This window comes from Colobus angolensis, unplaced genomic scaffold (assembly GCF_000951035.1).
Source record: "Colobus angolensis palliatus isolate OR3802 unplaced genomic scaffold, Cang.pa_1.0 Scaffold595, whole genome shotgun sequence".
Classification (NCBI taxonomy): Eukaryota; Metazoa; Chordata; class Mammalia; order Primates; family Cercopithecidae; genus Colobus; species Colobus angolensis.
The window spans coordinates 471,215-484,770 of record NW_012119543.1 but is presented as its reverse complement, the minus strand read 5'-3'; the positions used below and the strand labels follow the sequence as shown (position 1 = coordinate 484,770).

Genomic DNA, 13,556 nt, shown 5'->3' with positions numbered 1-13,556 from the left:
GTGGGGTGGGGTGTGAGGTCAGGCAGGGAGGGTCAGTGGTCTGGGGCACTCAGGCACCACCAGCAGCAGCCATGCTGGGACCACTGAGGAGGGGAGCAGGTCACAGAAAGCCCCAAAGACAGCACTGCTGGGCTGACTCTGTGCCAGGAGTGGAGATACCAGTTCCTGTGCAGTTCACTGGAGCCCTGAGGATACGGCAGGGCCAGAGCAGGGGAGGGCCCCATGTGGGCCATCTGTGTTTTCCTCGAGGTTCCAACTCCGTCATCTTTTAGGTCCTTCCCTTATTCTGCCAAAGACACAAGGACAGGTGTGTATTTACTTTGTGAAGAGGCTCAAATGAATATTCTTCTCAAGTCTTGCATTAAGTGAGCATTTATTTAGTATGTGCCAGGCATTGTGCTGGGCACTTCAGCTCTGCCAACAACCCTAAGAAGTCAGTACTGTTGGCCGGGCGCAGTGGCTCACGCCTGTAATTCCAGCACTTTGGGAGGCTGAGGCGGGCGGATCACGAGGTCAGGAGATCGAGACCATCCTGGCTAACATGGTGAAACCCCGTCTCTACTGAAAATACAAAAAATTAGCCGGGCGTAGTGGTGAACGCCTGTAATCCCAGCCACTGGGAGGGGGCTGAGGCAGGAGAATGGCATGAACCCAGGAGGCGGAGCTTGCAGTGAGCCCAGATGGCACCACTGCACTCCTGCCTGGGCAACAGGGAGAGACTCTGTCTCAAAAAAAAAAAAAAAAAAAGAAGTCAGTACTGTTATTTTCCCTATATTGGAAATGAGGAAACCGAGGCACGGAGAGGCTGTGACCACACTGCCTACAAGTGGTACAGCCTAGGAAGGCTCTGAAATTTGGGTTCTTACCCACTATCTTGCACTGCCTCTGAAATGTGTCCTTAAAATATCTCTGTGAGCCATATTTTCACATAAATACCTTATTCTAAAGACAAAGGAAACTTGCCTGTTTTACATAAAAACTTTCATGTAGAAATATTCTGAGGTGTTGGATAAGGTAATTGATTGTCCTAAATAGATTTCTGTTCAAAGTTGGGTCCGCTGTGCTCTCTTAAGGCAAGTGTGATTGGGCTTTAGTTTCCTTGGCTTCTGCGCCTTGGCACTGATACTTGTGTAAGTTGCTGTAGTTCTCATTTAGTATTAAGAGAGAAGAAACACTATTCATGTGAACCTTTCCACCTTCCTTCCAGCCCCCTCCCCCAACTTGCCAAAGAGGATTCCGGCTTTTCCCCTTCATTCCTTATGCTGATTTGAAATATATTTCTCCTTGATGAGGCTTGAAAAATGCAAGTAAAGGTCTTACGTAACAATGTAATCTAGATCTCAATTTTAAATGATAACTGAAAAATCTTCATATGTTTGGAAACTAAGAAATGCACTTGTAAATAACCCATAGGTCAAAGAAGAAATAATAATGAAAAATAAGTACATTTTGTACTAGATATAGAAAAAATACATCAAAATGCAATGCAGCTAAAATAGTACTTAGAGGACAATGCATAGTCTTCAATGTGTATATTGTAAAAGTACTTGGCTTAAGGGATTGTTTTTCGGCAGTTTAACCATAATTTCTTTTTTGCTTTGATACGACCAAACCCAGAGCTCCCGCCAGTCTGTGTTACCTGGTAGTATCACGCACTTCTGTCTCCCATTGTCACTCAGCTGCTGCAAGGAGCAAGGCAGGTTCTATGACCATCTCCTGAGGGACTGCATCAGCTGTGCCTCCATCTGCAGACAGCACCCTAAGCAACGTGCATACTTCTGTGAGAACAAGCTCAGGAGCCCAGTGAACCTCCCAGCAGAGCTCAGGAGACAGCGGAGTGGGGAAGTTGAAAACAATTCAGACAACTCGGGAAGGTACCAAGAGGCTCAGAAGCAAGTCCTGGTAAGCCACGTGAGGCAAACCTGCATGGTGTCACGCAGGTTCAGAAAGGGTGGGAGGCCTGATGCCAGGCCTAGAACAGGAGAGTCCACAATGCACGAAGCCCAGAGTCCAGGCAAATGGCCAGAAGCCAGGGAGATATCCTAGGATTAAAAAAAAAAATGTAGGCAACATTTCCAGAAGTCTGTGGACAAGAAGAAAGCAGGAGAAAGGACCTGCCCTGTGAGGAAGAGGCTGCTACTGGAGGCTGCCGAGCCTGCGCCAGTTCTCAAAGCACAGGCACAGGTAAGCAGCAGACCCACCTGTGTGAGCACCTGAGCAGAGCCGCCACCTGCCCTCCACCAGTGCCACAGGCTCCATTTATTTCTATTATTATTTTATTTATAATTTCAACTTTTATTTTAGGTCTGGAGGTACACGTGTAGGTTACACGGGTATATTGCTTGATGCTGATACACCCGTGTAACAAACCTACCCGCGTGCTCCTTCCACCAAGAGGTGGCGTCTGGTTCCCCTCCCTGGAATCCACTGGCACTGTGACTTGAATGAAATGCAGCGGCAGTGATGAAAAGCAAGTTCTCAGCCTAGGTGGCCAGAGGCCTGCGTGCTCCAGTCTGCTGCACTCCAGCATCATCATGAGATGGACACTCCTGGCCAGTCCACTGGTCCCAGGAGGAGGATGAGAGGCACATGGAGCAGAGCCAGCCCGGCACAGCTGAGCCCAGCCAAACCCTTGACTCGGGAGGAAGCATACGTCCCTGCATTTGGGGATGGCTTGTTACATAGCAGCAGCTAACTGGCAGGACAGCAGACAAGAGCAGGAGATGCCAGGCTAAGCAGGGACAGCAGGGTGCTGGGCAACCCCCATCATCAGGCACACAGGCCCCGCCCTTGGGACCTTGGCCCTGGGGCCTGGCCTCATGGAAATGACGTTATCACAGGAAAGTCACTGCAAAGGAAAGGAAGTAGTCAGCCCCCGGAGAAGGGCAGGCCTGCTGTCTCTCCAGGACGGGCCGAGAGCAGGGCAAATGCCATCTCTAGTGTTTATGGATCCACACGGCATCCCCCTCCCGTCCTTTCTAATGCCACAGAGCAGGGCAGGTGCACCAAGAGGTGTTTGCTGGGAGGATTAATTAGATCATTTCCGAGGCCTGGCATTTAACAGATGCCCAACTCAACGGGAACTTTCTTACCTTGTTCAAAGTGGCCATCTCCAGCCATAAGGCCTTTGTTTTCTTTGTTATTAATTCTTTTTTATTTTATTTCATTTTATGTATTTATTTATTTTGAGATGGAGTCTTGCTCTGTCGCCCAGGCTGGAGTGCAGTGGCAAAGTCTCAGCTCACTGCAACCTCCGCCTCCCGGGTTCGTGCCATTCTCCTGCCTCAGCCTCCCTAGTAGCTGGGACTACAGGCGCCCGCCACCACACCCGGCTAATTTTTTGTATTTTTATTAGAGACGGGGTTTCACCATGTTAGCCATGATGGTCTCGATCTTCTGACCTTGTGATCCGCCCGTCTCAGCCTCCCAAAGTGCTGGATTACAGGCGTGAGCCACTGTGCCCGGCCATTATTTATTTATTTTTTTTTTTCAAGACAGAGTCTCACTCTGTCAACCAGGCTGGAGTGCAGTGGTGTGATCTCAGCTCACTGCAACGACTGCCTCCCGGGCTCAAGTAATTATTCTGCCTCAGCCTCCTGAGTAACTGGGACTACAGGCATGTGCCACCACATCTGGCTAATTTTTGTATTTTTGGTAGAGACAGGGTTTCGCCTTGTTGTCCAGGCTGATTTGGAACTCCTGACCTCAAGTGATCCTCCTGCTTCTGCCTCCCAAAGTGCTAGGATTACAAATGTGAGTCACCACGCTGGCCTTTTCTTTTTATGATTTTTTTCCCTCTGGCAATGCCTAATGAACCACGTAAACTATTTTAGTAAAACTTTTCCCTTCTCGTTCTCAGGAAGCCTCTTTTGCCTCTAAATGGAATCTGATGGATTCACAACCAGATTCTACCAGATGCACAAAGAAGAGCTGGTACCAGTTCTACTGAAACTAATTCCAAAATAGCAAGGAGGGACTTCTTTTTAACTCATTCCGTGAAGCCAGCTTCACCCTGATGCTAAAACCTGGCAAAGACACAACGGAAAAAGAAAACTACAGGCCAATATCCCTGAGGAACATAGGTGCAAGATAGATTAAAAGGTTTAAATGTAAGACCCTAAACTATACAAATCCTTGAGAAATCCTGGAAAATACCATTCTGGACATCTGCTCTGGGAAAGAATTTATGAAAGGCAACTGCAACAAAAACAAAAATTGTCAGATGAGACCTAATTAAACTAAAGAGCTTCTATACCCACCCCCGTCCCCGCACACACACACAATCAATAGTGTAAACAGACAACCTACAAGATGGAAGAAAATATTTGTAAACTGTGCATCTAACAAAGGTCTAATATCCGTAATCTATAAGGAAGTCAAACAATTCAAAAAGCAACAACCCCATTAAGAAGTGGGCAAAAGACATGAACAGACAACTTGTCAAAAGACACAGAAGCAGCCAATAAACATGAAAAAATTTCAGCATCACTTATCAGAGAAATGCAAATCAAAAGCACAATGAGGGACCATCTCACACCATTAAGAATGGCTGTTAGTCAAAAAGCAACAGATGCTGGTGAGGCTACAGAGAAAAGGGAGCGCTTTATACAGTGTTGGTGGAATGTAAATTAGTTAAACCACTGTAGCAAGCAGTTTGGAGATTCCTCAAAGAACTTAAAACAGTTACCGTTTAGCACAGCAATCCCATTACTGGGTATGTATGACCCAAAGGAAAATAAAACCTTCTACCAAAATGACACATAACACGTGTGTTCGTCACAGCACTATTCACAATAGCAAAGATATGGAATCAACCGAGGGGCCCATCAATAGTGGATTGGATAAAGAAAATGTGGTACATATATACCATGGAATACTACATAGATGAAAAGAAAAAAAAAATTACGTTTCTTGCAGCAACATGGATGCAGCTGGAGGCCATTATCCCAAGGGAATTAACGCAGGAACAGAAAACGAAATACCGCATGTTCTCACTTACAAACGGAACCGTAAGCGTTGTGTACAGATGGACATAAAGACAGGAACAACAGACACTGGGGCCTACTGGGGTGGAGGCAGGGAGGGGCCAAGGGCTGAAAAACTACCAATCAGGTATTATGTTCACTACCTGGATTTTACTCTAGCACAGCCTCTCCTGAGGGGAAGCACAGATTTACATGGAAGGAGTGTGGATACAGAGGGTCTGAAGAGCCCAGCCACAGATGCAAGTGGCCATGCCTGCCGCCCTGGTGTCTGGCCACCTGCCCACCTCCAATGCAATGGATTCCACTTTGGATCATCCCTACCCACCTCACAGATCAAGAGACTTGAGTCTCAAATTTCAGTGACTCTCTGACAGTCACACAGAGAATGCACAGCTGAGTTGAGATTTGAGCACAGTCTATGGATTCCAAAGTCTGCCCCCTCTGCAACTGGAAAATGACCCAGTGGCGTCCACAGAGCTATTGTTCCTTGGGTGTGAGCTGTCGCCCCTGGGACAAGGTTAGCCACTTCCTGTGCGTGACCATCAGCTAGGCCCCCTTTCCCGAGGGCACTGGGCAGAACCTCAGATCTTCATCTTGGCTCTGGGTAATGGAGCCCCAGGCTGTGAGCGAGGGGGCTGTGTGAGGACGTGTTGGTGCCAGTGGGGTCAGCATTACCACACCACACCCCGCATCAGCTGCCACACTTGTGCCATGGCGCAGCTTTTGGTGGCTGCATGACTGTTGCTGTGCACTGCCCTGCCCCGTGTTTCTCCAGGGGCCCAGGGCTAAGGTCTGTTCTGTTCTGATCTCTGATGCCTGCATGGGCTGGTGGGGCAGGAGGGGAGCTTGCTGTGGATTGCAAATAGGAAGTACAGAGCCACATGGCCAGGGGAGGGACCCAGAGGTAGACCTATTTGAGGACAGGGAGCAGAGAACACCATGTAACCAAGTTGTGTAGCTGCACACGGTGTAAGGGCTGACCTGTTCTCTGCCTGCTTCGCGGGCTCCCTGAATTCTGCTGTCCTTTCTCTCCAGCCCTGTCAGGCCCCACCTCACCCCGACTCCAGGTTTCTCTCACATCCCACTGAGAACTGCCACTCGTTAGTGAGACCTGGAACTGTGGTGGGCTTGTTGTGCATGGGGAGGGAAGAGAGCAAGGCAGGTCCTGTCCCAGACCGGGGGAGTTCACCATTTTGTGGAAGGCCAGACAGTGGACAAGCCATGCAGGTGACACATTCCTCTCAGTGCACGGAGGCCACGTAACCCAGCTGCAGGTGAGATGGGAAGGGGAAGGCTTCCCCGAGGAGGACAGGGCAGGCTGTGGCAGGGGTGTGGAGTGTGGAGCCGGACCCTGAGTTATGTCCCTTACTAGGTGTGTGGCCTGGAGCAAACTACTGCCTGTCGGTTCTGTGAGTCTTGAGGTTGTTCACCTCATGGAGTTGCTGTGAGGATGATTTGGGAGAATGCATTTTGAGGGGATCATGAGCTCTGTGCGCTGGAACTGCTCATTCAAAAAGCAACCATGGGCCGGGCTTGGTGGCTCACAACTGTAATCCCAGCACTTTGGGAGGTCGAGCCAGGTGGATCACCTGAGGTCAGGAGTTCGAGACCAGCCTAGCCAACATAGTGAAACCCCATCTCTACTAAAAATACAAAAATTAGCCAGGCGTGGTGGTAGGTACTTGTAATCCCAGCTACTTGGGAGGCTGAGGCAAGAGAATCACTTGAACCCAGGAGGAGGTGGAGGTTGCAGTGAGCCGAGATCAAGCCATTGTATTCCAGCCTGGCTGACGAACAAAACTCTGTCTCAAAAAAAAAAAAAAAAAGAAAGAAAAGCAACCATGTTGAAACTACATGGTGGGGACAGAGGGTTCCAGGCAGAGGCAACAGCATTCACAGGTGCTGCTAGGGGCAGGGAAGGCTGTGAGTGGCTCTGTGCTGGAGGCTGAGCTAAATCCCTTCCTCTGGGACTCCCAGCCTGTGGGAGTGTGGGGGTCACTCTACATCCAGAAGCAGGAGGGACCCCACCCCAGATCTGCTTTGAAGGTGGATACACTTCCACATGCTCACCAAGAGGGCACAGAAAGACCTTCCACACACACGGCAAGAGGGCTGTGAAAGACCTCTACAAGGAAAACTACAAACCCCGCTGAAAGAAATCGCAGATGACACCAACAAAGGGAGACACATCCCATGTTCATGGATGGGTAGAATCAATATGTATTTTCAGTAATTTCCAAATATTTATGAGGGATTCACACATATTATGAACTTTTAATAAAATCCACCTGCTGCTCACATGTGGGGCTTCGTGGGGAGAGCAAGGGCAGGCTCCCAAGCTGGACGGAAAATGGCTTGAGATGTTGATCAGGAGAGTTGACTGGCCTGGGGCTCTGTTGCGACGACTCCAGGCTGACCCGAGGAGCTCCCTGTCCAGGCTTGCGGGCAGGTGCAGGGAGCGTCTGTGTCTCCCTGAGGTGACGGAGCCTGCCCCAGCGAGTGGGGCTACTCATTTGCCCGGCAGAGGGGGAGGAGGAGCACCAAGGGCACAACCTTGTCCCTCCATGTGAGGGCTGGAGAGGACTGAGTTGGGAAGAGTAAGCATTCAGGGGCGGCTGGAGATGGCACCAGGAGGGACCAGGTGACGGCTGCACGTGCCAGGCTGGGAGGCCGATGTCCTGCTGGGGGCAGGGGCAGCCACTGGAAGAGAGGTCAGAGCAGGGCTGTTGGGAGAGCACCCTGTTGCTCCTGGATGGTGGTGATGGCAGCAGGCGCCATGTGAAAGGCTGTTTCTGGCAATAATGGGAACCAGAGATGACAAGGACCTGGAAGGGGAATGGAGGAACTGCATTGGCATGAGATTAGAACTGGAGGGAGAGGCCCTGTAGTGATCATAATGGCTTTCATCTCGCAGGGCTCTTGTGGAGCCTCAGTGACTTGGGGTTTGGAAGTACAGAACCACGCCCGGGACTCAAGGGTCCACTACCCTGGTTGGGTGGGTGCCGCCCTGGGACAGGCTGTATTCGCTTTCTGGGGCTGTGACAGTGTTCACATGCCAGGTGCTTAAAATAACACTGACCGATTCTCTTGGGACTGGAGGCCAGAAGTCAGATTCCACGTTAGCAGGGCTCACTCCAGGCAGATTGCACGGTCAGCAGGGCCCCACTCCAGGCAGATTCCACGGTCAGCAGGGCCCCACTCCAGGCAGATTCCACGGTCAGCAGCGCCCCACTCCCACTGAAAGCCCAGGGGCAGATCCTTCCCTGCCTCCTCTGGCTTCTGGTGGCTGCCCCAGGCCTCCTGGGCTGGTGGCCCCTTCACTCCTATCTCTGCCTCTGTCTTCACATGGCTTCTCTCCCGTGCCTGTGTCTTCTGCCTTCTCTTCTCGTATAGGACACTTGTCACTGGATCTGGGGCCCACCCTAATCCAGGATGTTCTCATTTCCAGATCCTTGTATTCATATGTCTGCAAAGAATTTTTTATCCAAATAAGGTCACACTTGCAGGGGGCATATCATTGGGCGGGGGGGGGCACCATTCAGCTCACTACATAGGGTGAGGGACAGGGTCGCCTACCAGGGCAGGGACTCCGTACAGACCAGGAGCTCTGAGCTAGGAACCGCCTCCCCCCCCCACCCCATGTGAGGGTGATGCCAGCCTTGGGGTCAGTCGTGTGGGTTCAGAGTTCTGGGAAGCCTTTTACCTGGAGAGTTTAGATTGTGTTGGCCTAGAAGGTGGCAGTTGAAGTCACAAAAATGGAAAAGGTTGTGTAGGGACTGGAAGGTGTAAGGAGAAAAAGGGACAGAAAAGAGAGTCCTAGGTGGGGTAATCTGCATTTGAGGGGTCAGAAGAGGAAGAGGGTCCCACAGAGACATGGAGAACGAGCAGGTGGGGAGGTCAGAGCAACTCCAGCAGGGCTGTGTCCACAAAGAAAGTTCTAGAAGGTCGTACTTAACCGCACATAGAAGGGACATCATAAGATGCCTACATATGTCCCGAGTTCTGCCACAAGGAGGTCAGGGGATGCTATAAAGTGCCATTTTCAGGTGCCCCCAAGTTGAGGTTGCCCTTGGTGGCTCCAGCCAGGGGCATGGTGGGGCTGTGGGCTTGGAGCCCTGTTTCACTGCCTGGGAGGCTGACAAAGGCTGACAAGCTGGACCATTCCTCTGCCCTGCTTTTTTCCTGCTTAGATGCATCATTTGTCCGTCCCTTCACTCTGGCTCATGAGAACCTAATCAGATACAAATGTGGCAGGGGTGGGGTGTGGGTGGACAGGAGCAGCACAGAACCTCCCTTGAGGGCCTCCTTGGTGTCTGGGGGGCCCAGCCCCATCTGGAAGAAATCAGAAGTGGTCGAATTGATGCCAGGGAGTTGGAAGCCAGTGCACACTATGGTCAGGCTAGACATGGGGTTAGTGAGAGCCCCACGCTCACGTGGAGGAAGGACGTGCCAGGGAGCCCCAACTTGGCGTGGAATCATGGTAGCCTTGAAAGCAGAGGCAGCGCCATGGCCGGTAGGAGCAGGGGCCCCAGGAGTCTGCCTGGATGGCAGCTTCAAGTCAATGCTCCACTGAGACCTTAGCTCAGCTCTGCTGGGGTGGGAGTCGGGGGTTGGAGTCACACTGCTTTTACTCCAGGAACTGCTCAAGATGTCACTTATTTTAGGTGCTAGAACTAGATGAGGTGGCCCTGGCTGCAGGCCTCCTGGTTTGCATTGCATTTGTGTATCTTGGGTTGGAAGGGTGCTTTTGCTTTTGTCCTGACTGTACCATGTGCCCTCACAAGGGGGCAGCAGGACGCTCCGGTTTTGCTTCCCAGGGTTGAAGCCAAGGTCCAGGGACCTGCAAAGGCAGGGACAGAACCACAGGGGACCGGGTGGGCCAGTGTCGCAGGGCGAAGGAACACCCCTAAGGAGATGCTGCACAAGAAGCTGGGGAAAGGTAGTGGTGAAAGGAACACCCCTAAGGAGATACTGCACAAGAAGCTGGAGTCAGATGTGGGGCCAGGGAGGCTTTGTTTTGATGGGCATGATGCTGGGTGCTGGGAACAGGGGCTGAAGTCTGTGTGACCCTACCACCAGCAGGATGGAGGTTTGCCTTAAAGAGAGGTGGCCCCAGAAAGACCCAGGGACCCCAGGCCCAAAGGGGAGAAGGAGGTGACACTCTGGAAACCACTTCAGTCAAAGGTCACACACCAAACAGGAGACTTATACCCAGCCTGCCCTCCTGCCTTTTCCTGAACTCACACACCTGCGCATGCATGCACACACATGCGGATATGCACGCACACGCACGTGTACACACATACACGTGCATGCACATACACAGACACCCGGAGAACGTAGGGTCCTCTGCAGGGAAGGCCTGAAGGTGTGCACATTTGGAGGTTGTGATGACCTCACAGGGAGGCTGTACCTCACACAGAAAAGCCCCTCTTAAGCACTGGCAGCCCACCATGTGTCAGGGACACACCTGGAACGTTCAGGGCGCCAAGACCACAGGGAGGGAAGGAGAGAGGCTTACAGAGCAGAGGGACCAGGAAATGGGGACCATCATGGGGACCTGCAGCCCAGGACCCCTGAGGACAGTGGCAGAAACCTTGGCCGGGCAAGAGGGCCAGCAGCCCCTGCCCACCCCTGCCCACCTTGCCACCAGGCTCCCCTTGCTGGCTGGGCCCCCAAGGTGTGAGTGCATGGCCATGGGCTACAACTTTCTACCCAGGTCCCCTGCCTCCTGCATGTTTGCAGGGACCTTTGCTAAAGCCAAGCCCCTCTGTGGAGAGAGAGGGGTATCGGGCCCCACTCTGCAGATGCAGACACTGAAGGCAAAGGCGGCTGAATCAAACATCCAGAACTATAGCCCCCTGCCCTCCTGCTCACTCCCTGTCCCCCGCCAGGCCCACCCCTAAATCACAAGTCCCAGTGCTGCCTAGCGGGCTGACCCGAGCCTGTGCTGGGAGCCGCAGCAGGCTAGGGAAAGTATTTTTGGATGAGAAATGGCTTTGAAAACAGTTTGAAAAACAAAAGAAAAAGCGTAGAAATAAACTTTGTGCCAGCCCGCCTGGTCCCCAGGCTTCGGAAACTGTGTGTGCTGCCTCCTGGTGGTAAGACCTGCAAGCTGCGCCTCTGGGATGCTTCCCCCGGACTTGATTTTCAGACAAGTCTAGAGAATGAGCAATTTTTTTAAATTTTTATTTTTTGGCAAAAGCTTGCAACTAGGCCCCTTTGGGCCTGGGGAACAGTAGACAATGAGCCGCAGGGCAGGGCCTCTTCATGCCGTGGATTCCCGCCTGTCCTTTCTCACATAATCTCAAGTGAGGCTTATTTACAGCTCCTTGTCTGCCTTCCACTGGGGTGGCATCGCAGTGCCTGCCTGGCTATTCTCACCCCACATCTCTTGGGGATGTTCCCTCTTAGGACACATGGCCCTGCCTCTTTGGCTGGAGTGACTGTGTGGTATTACCTCTCGGGGGTGTGCCATGCTGCATTTAACCCTTCATCCCCTGTAGATGGAAGGCCAGGCTGGATCCAGTCTTTTGCAACCTGAACAATGTTGGAGGAATACAATTTGTGTGCTGGGGGAGATGCAGCCCTAGAAGTGAAGCTGATGCAGCAAGGGGAGCCAGGGAGGCATAATGTAAATGGTGCAGGGTGGTTCCAAATGGCCCTCGAGAGTCCACCCCACCACCAGTATGCAAGGTGCCTGTGCTCCTGGGGTGACAGGTAGAAAGTGATATTTTTCTTAGTTCTAATTTGCATTGATTTTCTTAGGCTAGGGATTTTGAATCACATGTGTATCCTAGGGGCCAGACAGAAGCTATGTTTCATTTTCCACAGAAAGCCTCGGATCATTGGCCTGGGCAGAGAGGAATGAGAAGCTGGGGCACCTTCTTCATGTCCTCAAGAGCAGTGAGTCTCTGTTCTGGTCATTCAAACTCAGTGCCCTAAAAATGACCATCATGTGGCCTTGCATGGCTCTGTGGGGTGGCGGGGCTCAGCTGGGTGCATCTTCTGCTGCTCTTGCTTGGGGTCTGTCGAGCAGATGGTCCTGGGGATGGAGCCATTGGAGGCTTGGCTCTGATGCTGCTATGGTCAGGCCTCGCTTCTCCTCCAGGTGATCTCAGGACCTGTCCCTCTTCATGGGGCCTCTCCACCTGGACGACCTGAGTGGTGCTCAAAGCTCCTAAGGGAGCAAAAACCAAGGGTGTCAGACCTTCTTGAGGCAGAGGCCCAGAGTGGCACAGTCTCACTCCCACGGCACTCTCCTGGAATGAGTCCCAGATAGTCCACAAGGGCGTGATGTTGGGTGACCGTGCTCTAGGCGTGGTCTCTCAGCACTCGCTACTGCAGCCTCTAGTGTGGTCTGGGTTTCAGAATCTCACATTGAAACATTTGAAATGTGTGCACATGTTTAGTCTTCCTAAATCAATCCAGTTCATTTTCACTTAGTAACATCTTGTAGCCCGGTGTTCTGTCTGTGCTCTGAGGGCTGGCAGCGTCTCCCCTGCTCATGCTTCCAGGGCATAGTTTGTGTTTGATTCCAGAGGTGAGTAGGAGCAAGTAAGCCTTGGATGTGTGGCACCAAGTTTGCTGGTCCTGGGGGCTTTGCTTTCCTCCTTTAGGCCTCTCTGAGCTCTCGCACCGGACATGAAGGAAGCCACCAGCTGGTGGAGTGACACTAACCACCCCAAGTTCCCATCTCCCCCCCCCGTAAATGTCAGAGTGACACTGGTGACCCCTAAGAGTCCTGGCAGCTCTGTCACTATGAGATTCCTGAATCTAAGAGCATGTGTGAGGAAGAGGGGCAGCACCAGGCTTGGGGCCGCTGTGTGGCTTGGAACACCCGCCTCAGAGTTGGTCAGACCAGCCCCCAGGTGCAACTCTGAGACTGGGAACAATATCTTAAAGACTCAGTTTTGTCATCTGTAAAATGGAGTGTGAACGACGGATGCTGTGCAACACAGTCCAGCAGGTACTCCAAAAATGAAACAGAGTTATCATGTGACCCAACCATTCTTCTCCTAGGTATACACCCGAGAAAACAGAAAACATCTGTCCACACAAACATGTGGATGTGAACGTTCACAGCAGCGTCATTCACAATAGCCAGGAAGTGGAAGCAACCCAAATGCCCTTTCCCCGATGAATGGTTAACAGATGTGGTCTGTCCGTTCCACCTAAAGAGGAACGAAGGTCTAATACACAGCACGGCAGGACGTGGTGAACCCTGAAAACATGAAGCCAAGTGCAAGGAGCCAGGCACAAAAAACCATTTCATTAATATGAAATGTCCAGAATAGGCAAATCCATCGAGACAGAAAGGAGATGAGCGGTTGCCAGGGGCTGAGGAGATGGGATGGGGAGTGACTGCTGATGAGACAGGGTTTCTGTTTGGGATAAAAATGGTCTCAGATTAGTGGCCATGGCTGCACAGCCTTGTGATGTGTTGTACACTTTAAAATGGCAAATTTGATGCTATACAAATTGTGTCTCAATTTTTTTTTTTTTTTTTTTGAGACGGAGTCTCGCTCTGTTGCCCGGGCTGGAGTGCAGTGGCCGGATCTCAGCTCACTG

General features: G+C 51.6%; 1 protein-coding gene across 1 annotated transcript in view; it reads left to right on the top strand.

Annotated features, from left to right (window-relative positions):
* LOC105526525 (tumor necrosis factor receptor superfamily member 13B-like) overlaps positions 1-13,556 on the top strand; it is a 19,082-nt gene that overhangs the window by 1,102 nt on the left and 4,424 nt on the right. The window contains exon 2 of the mRNA XM_011962538.1: positions 1,671-1,911. Coding sequence (XP_011817928.1) covers positions 1,671-1,911 — 241 coding nt within the window. The remainder of the gene's footprint in view (positions 1-1,670; positions 1,912-13,556) is intronic.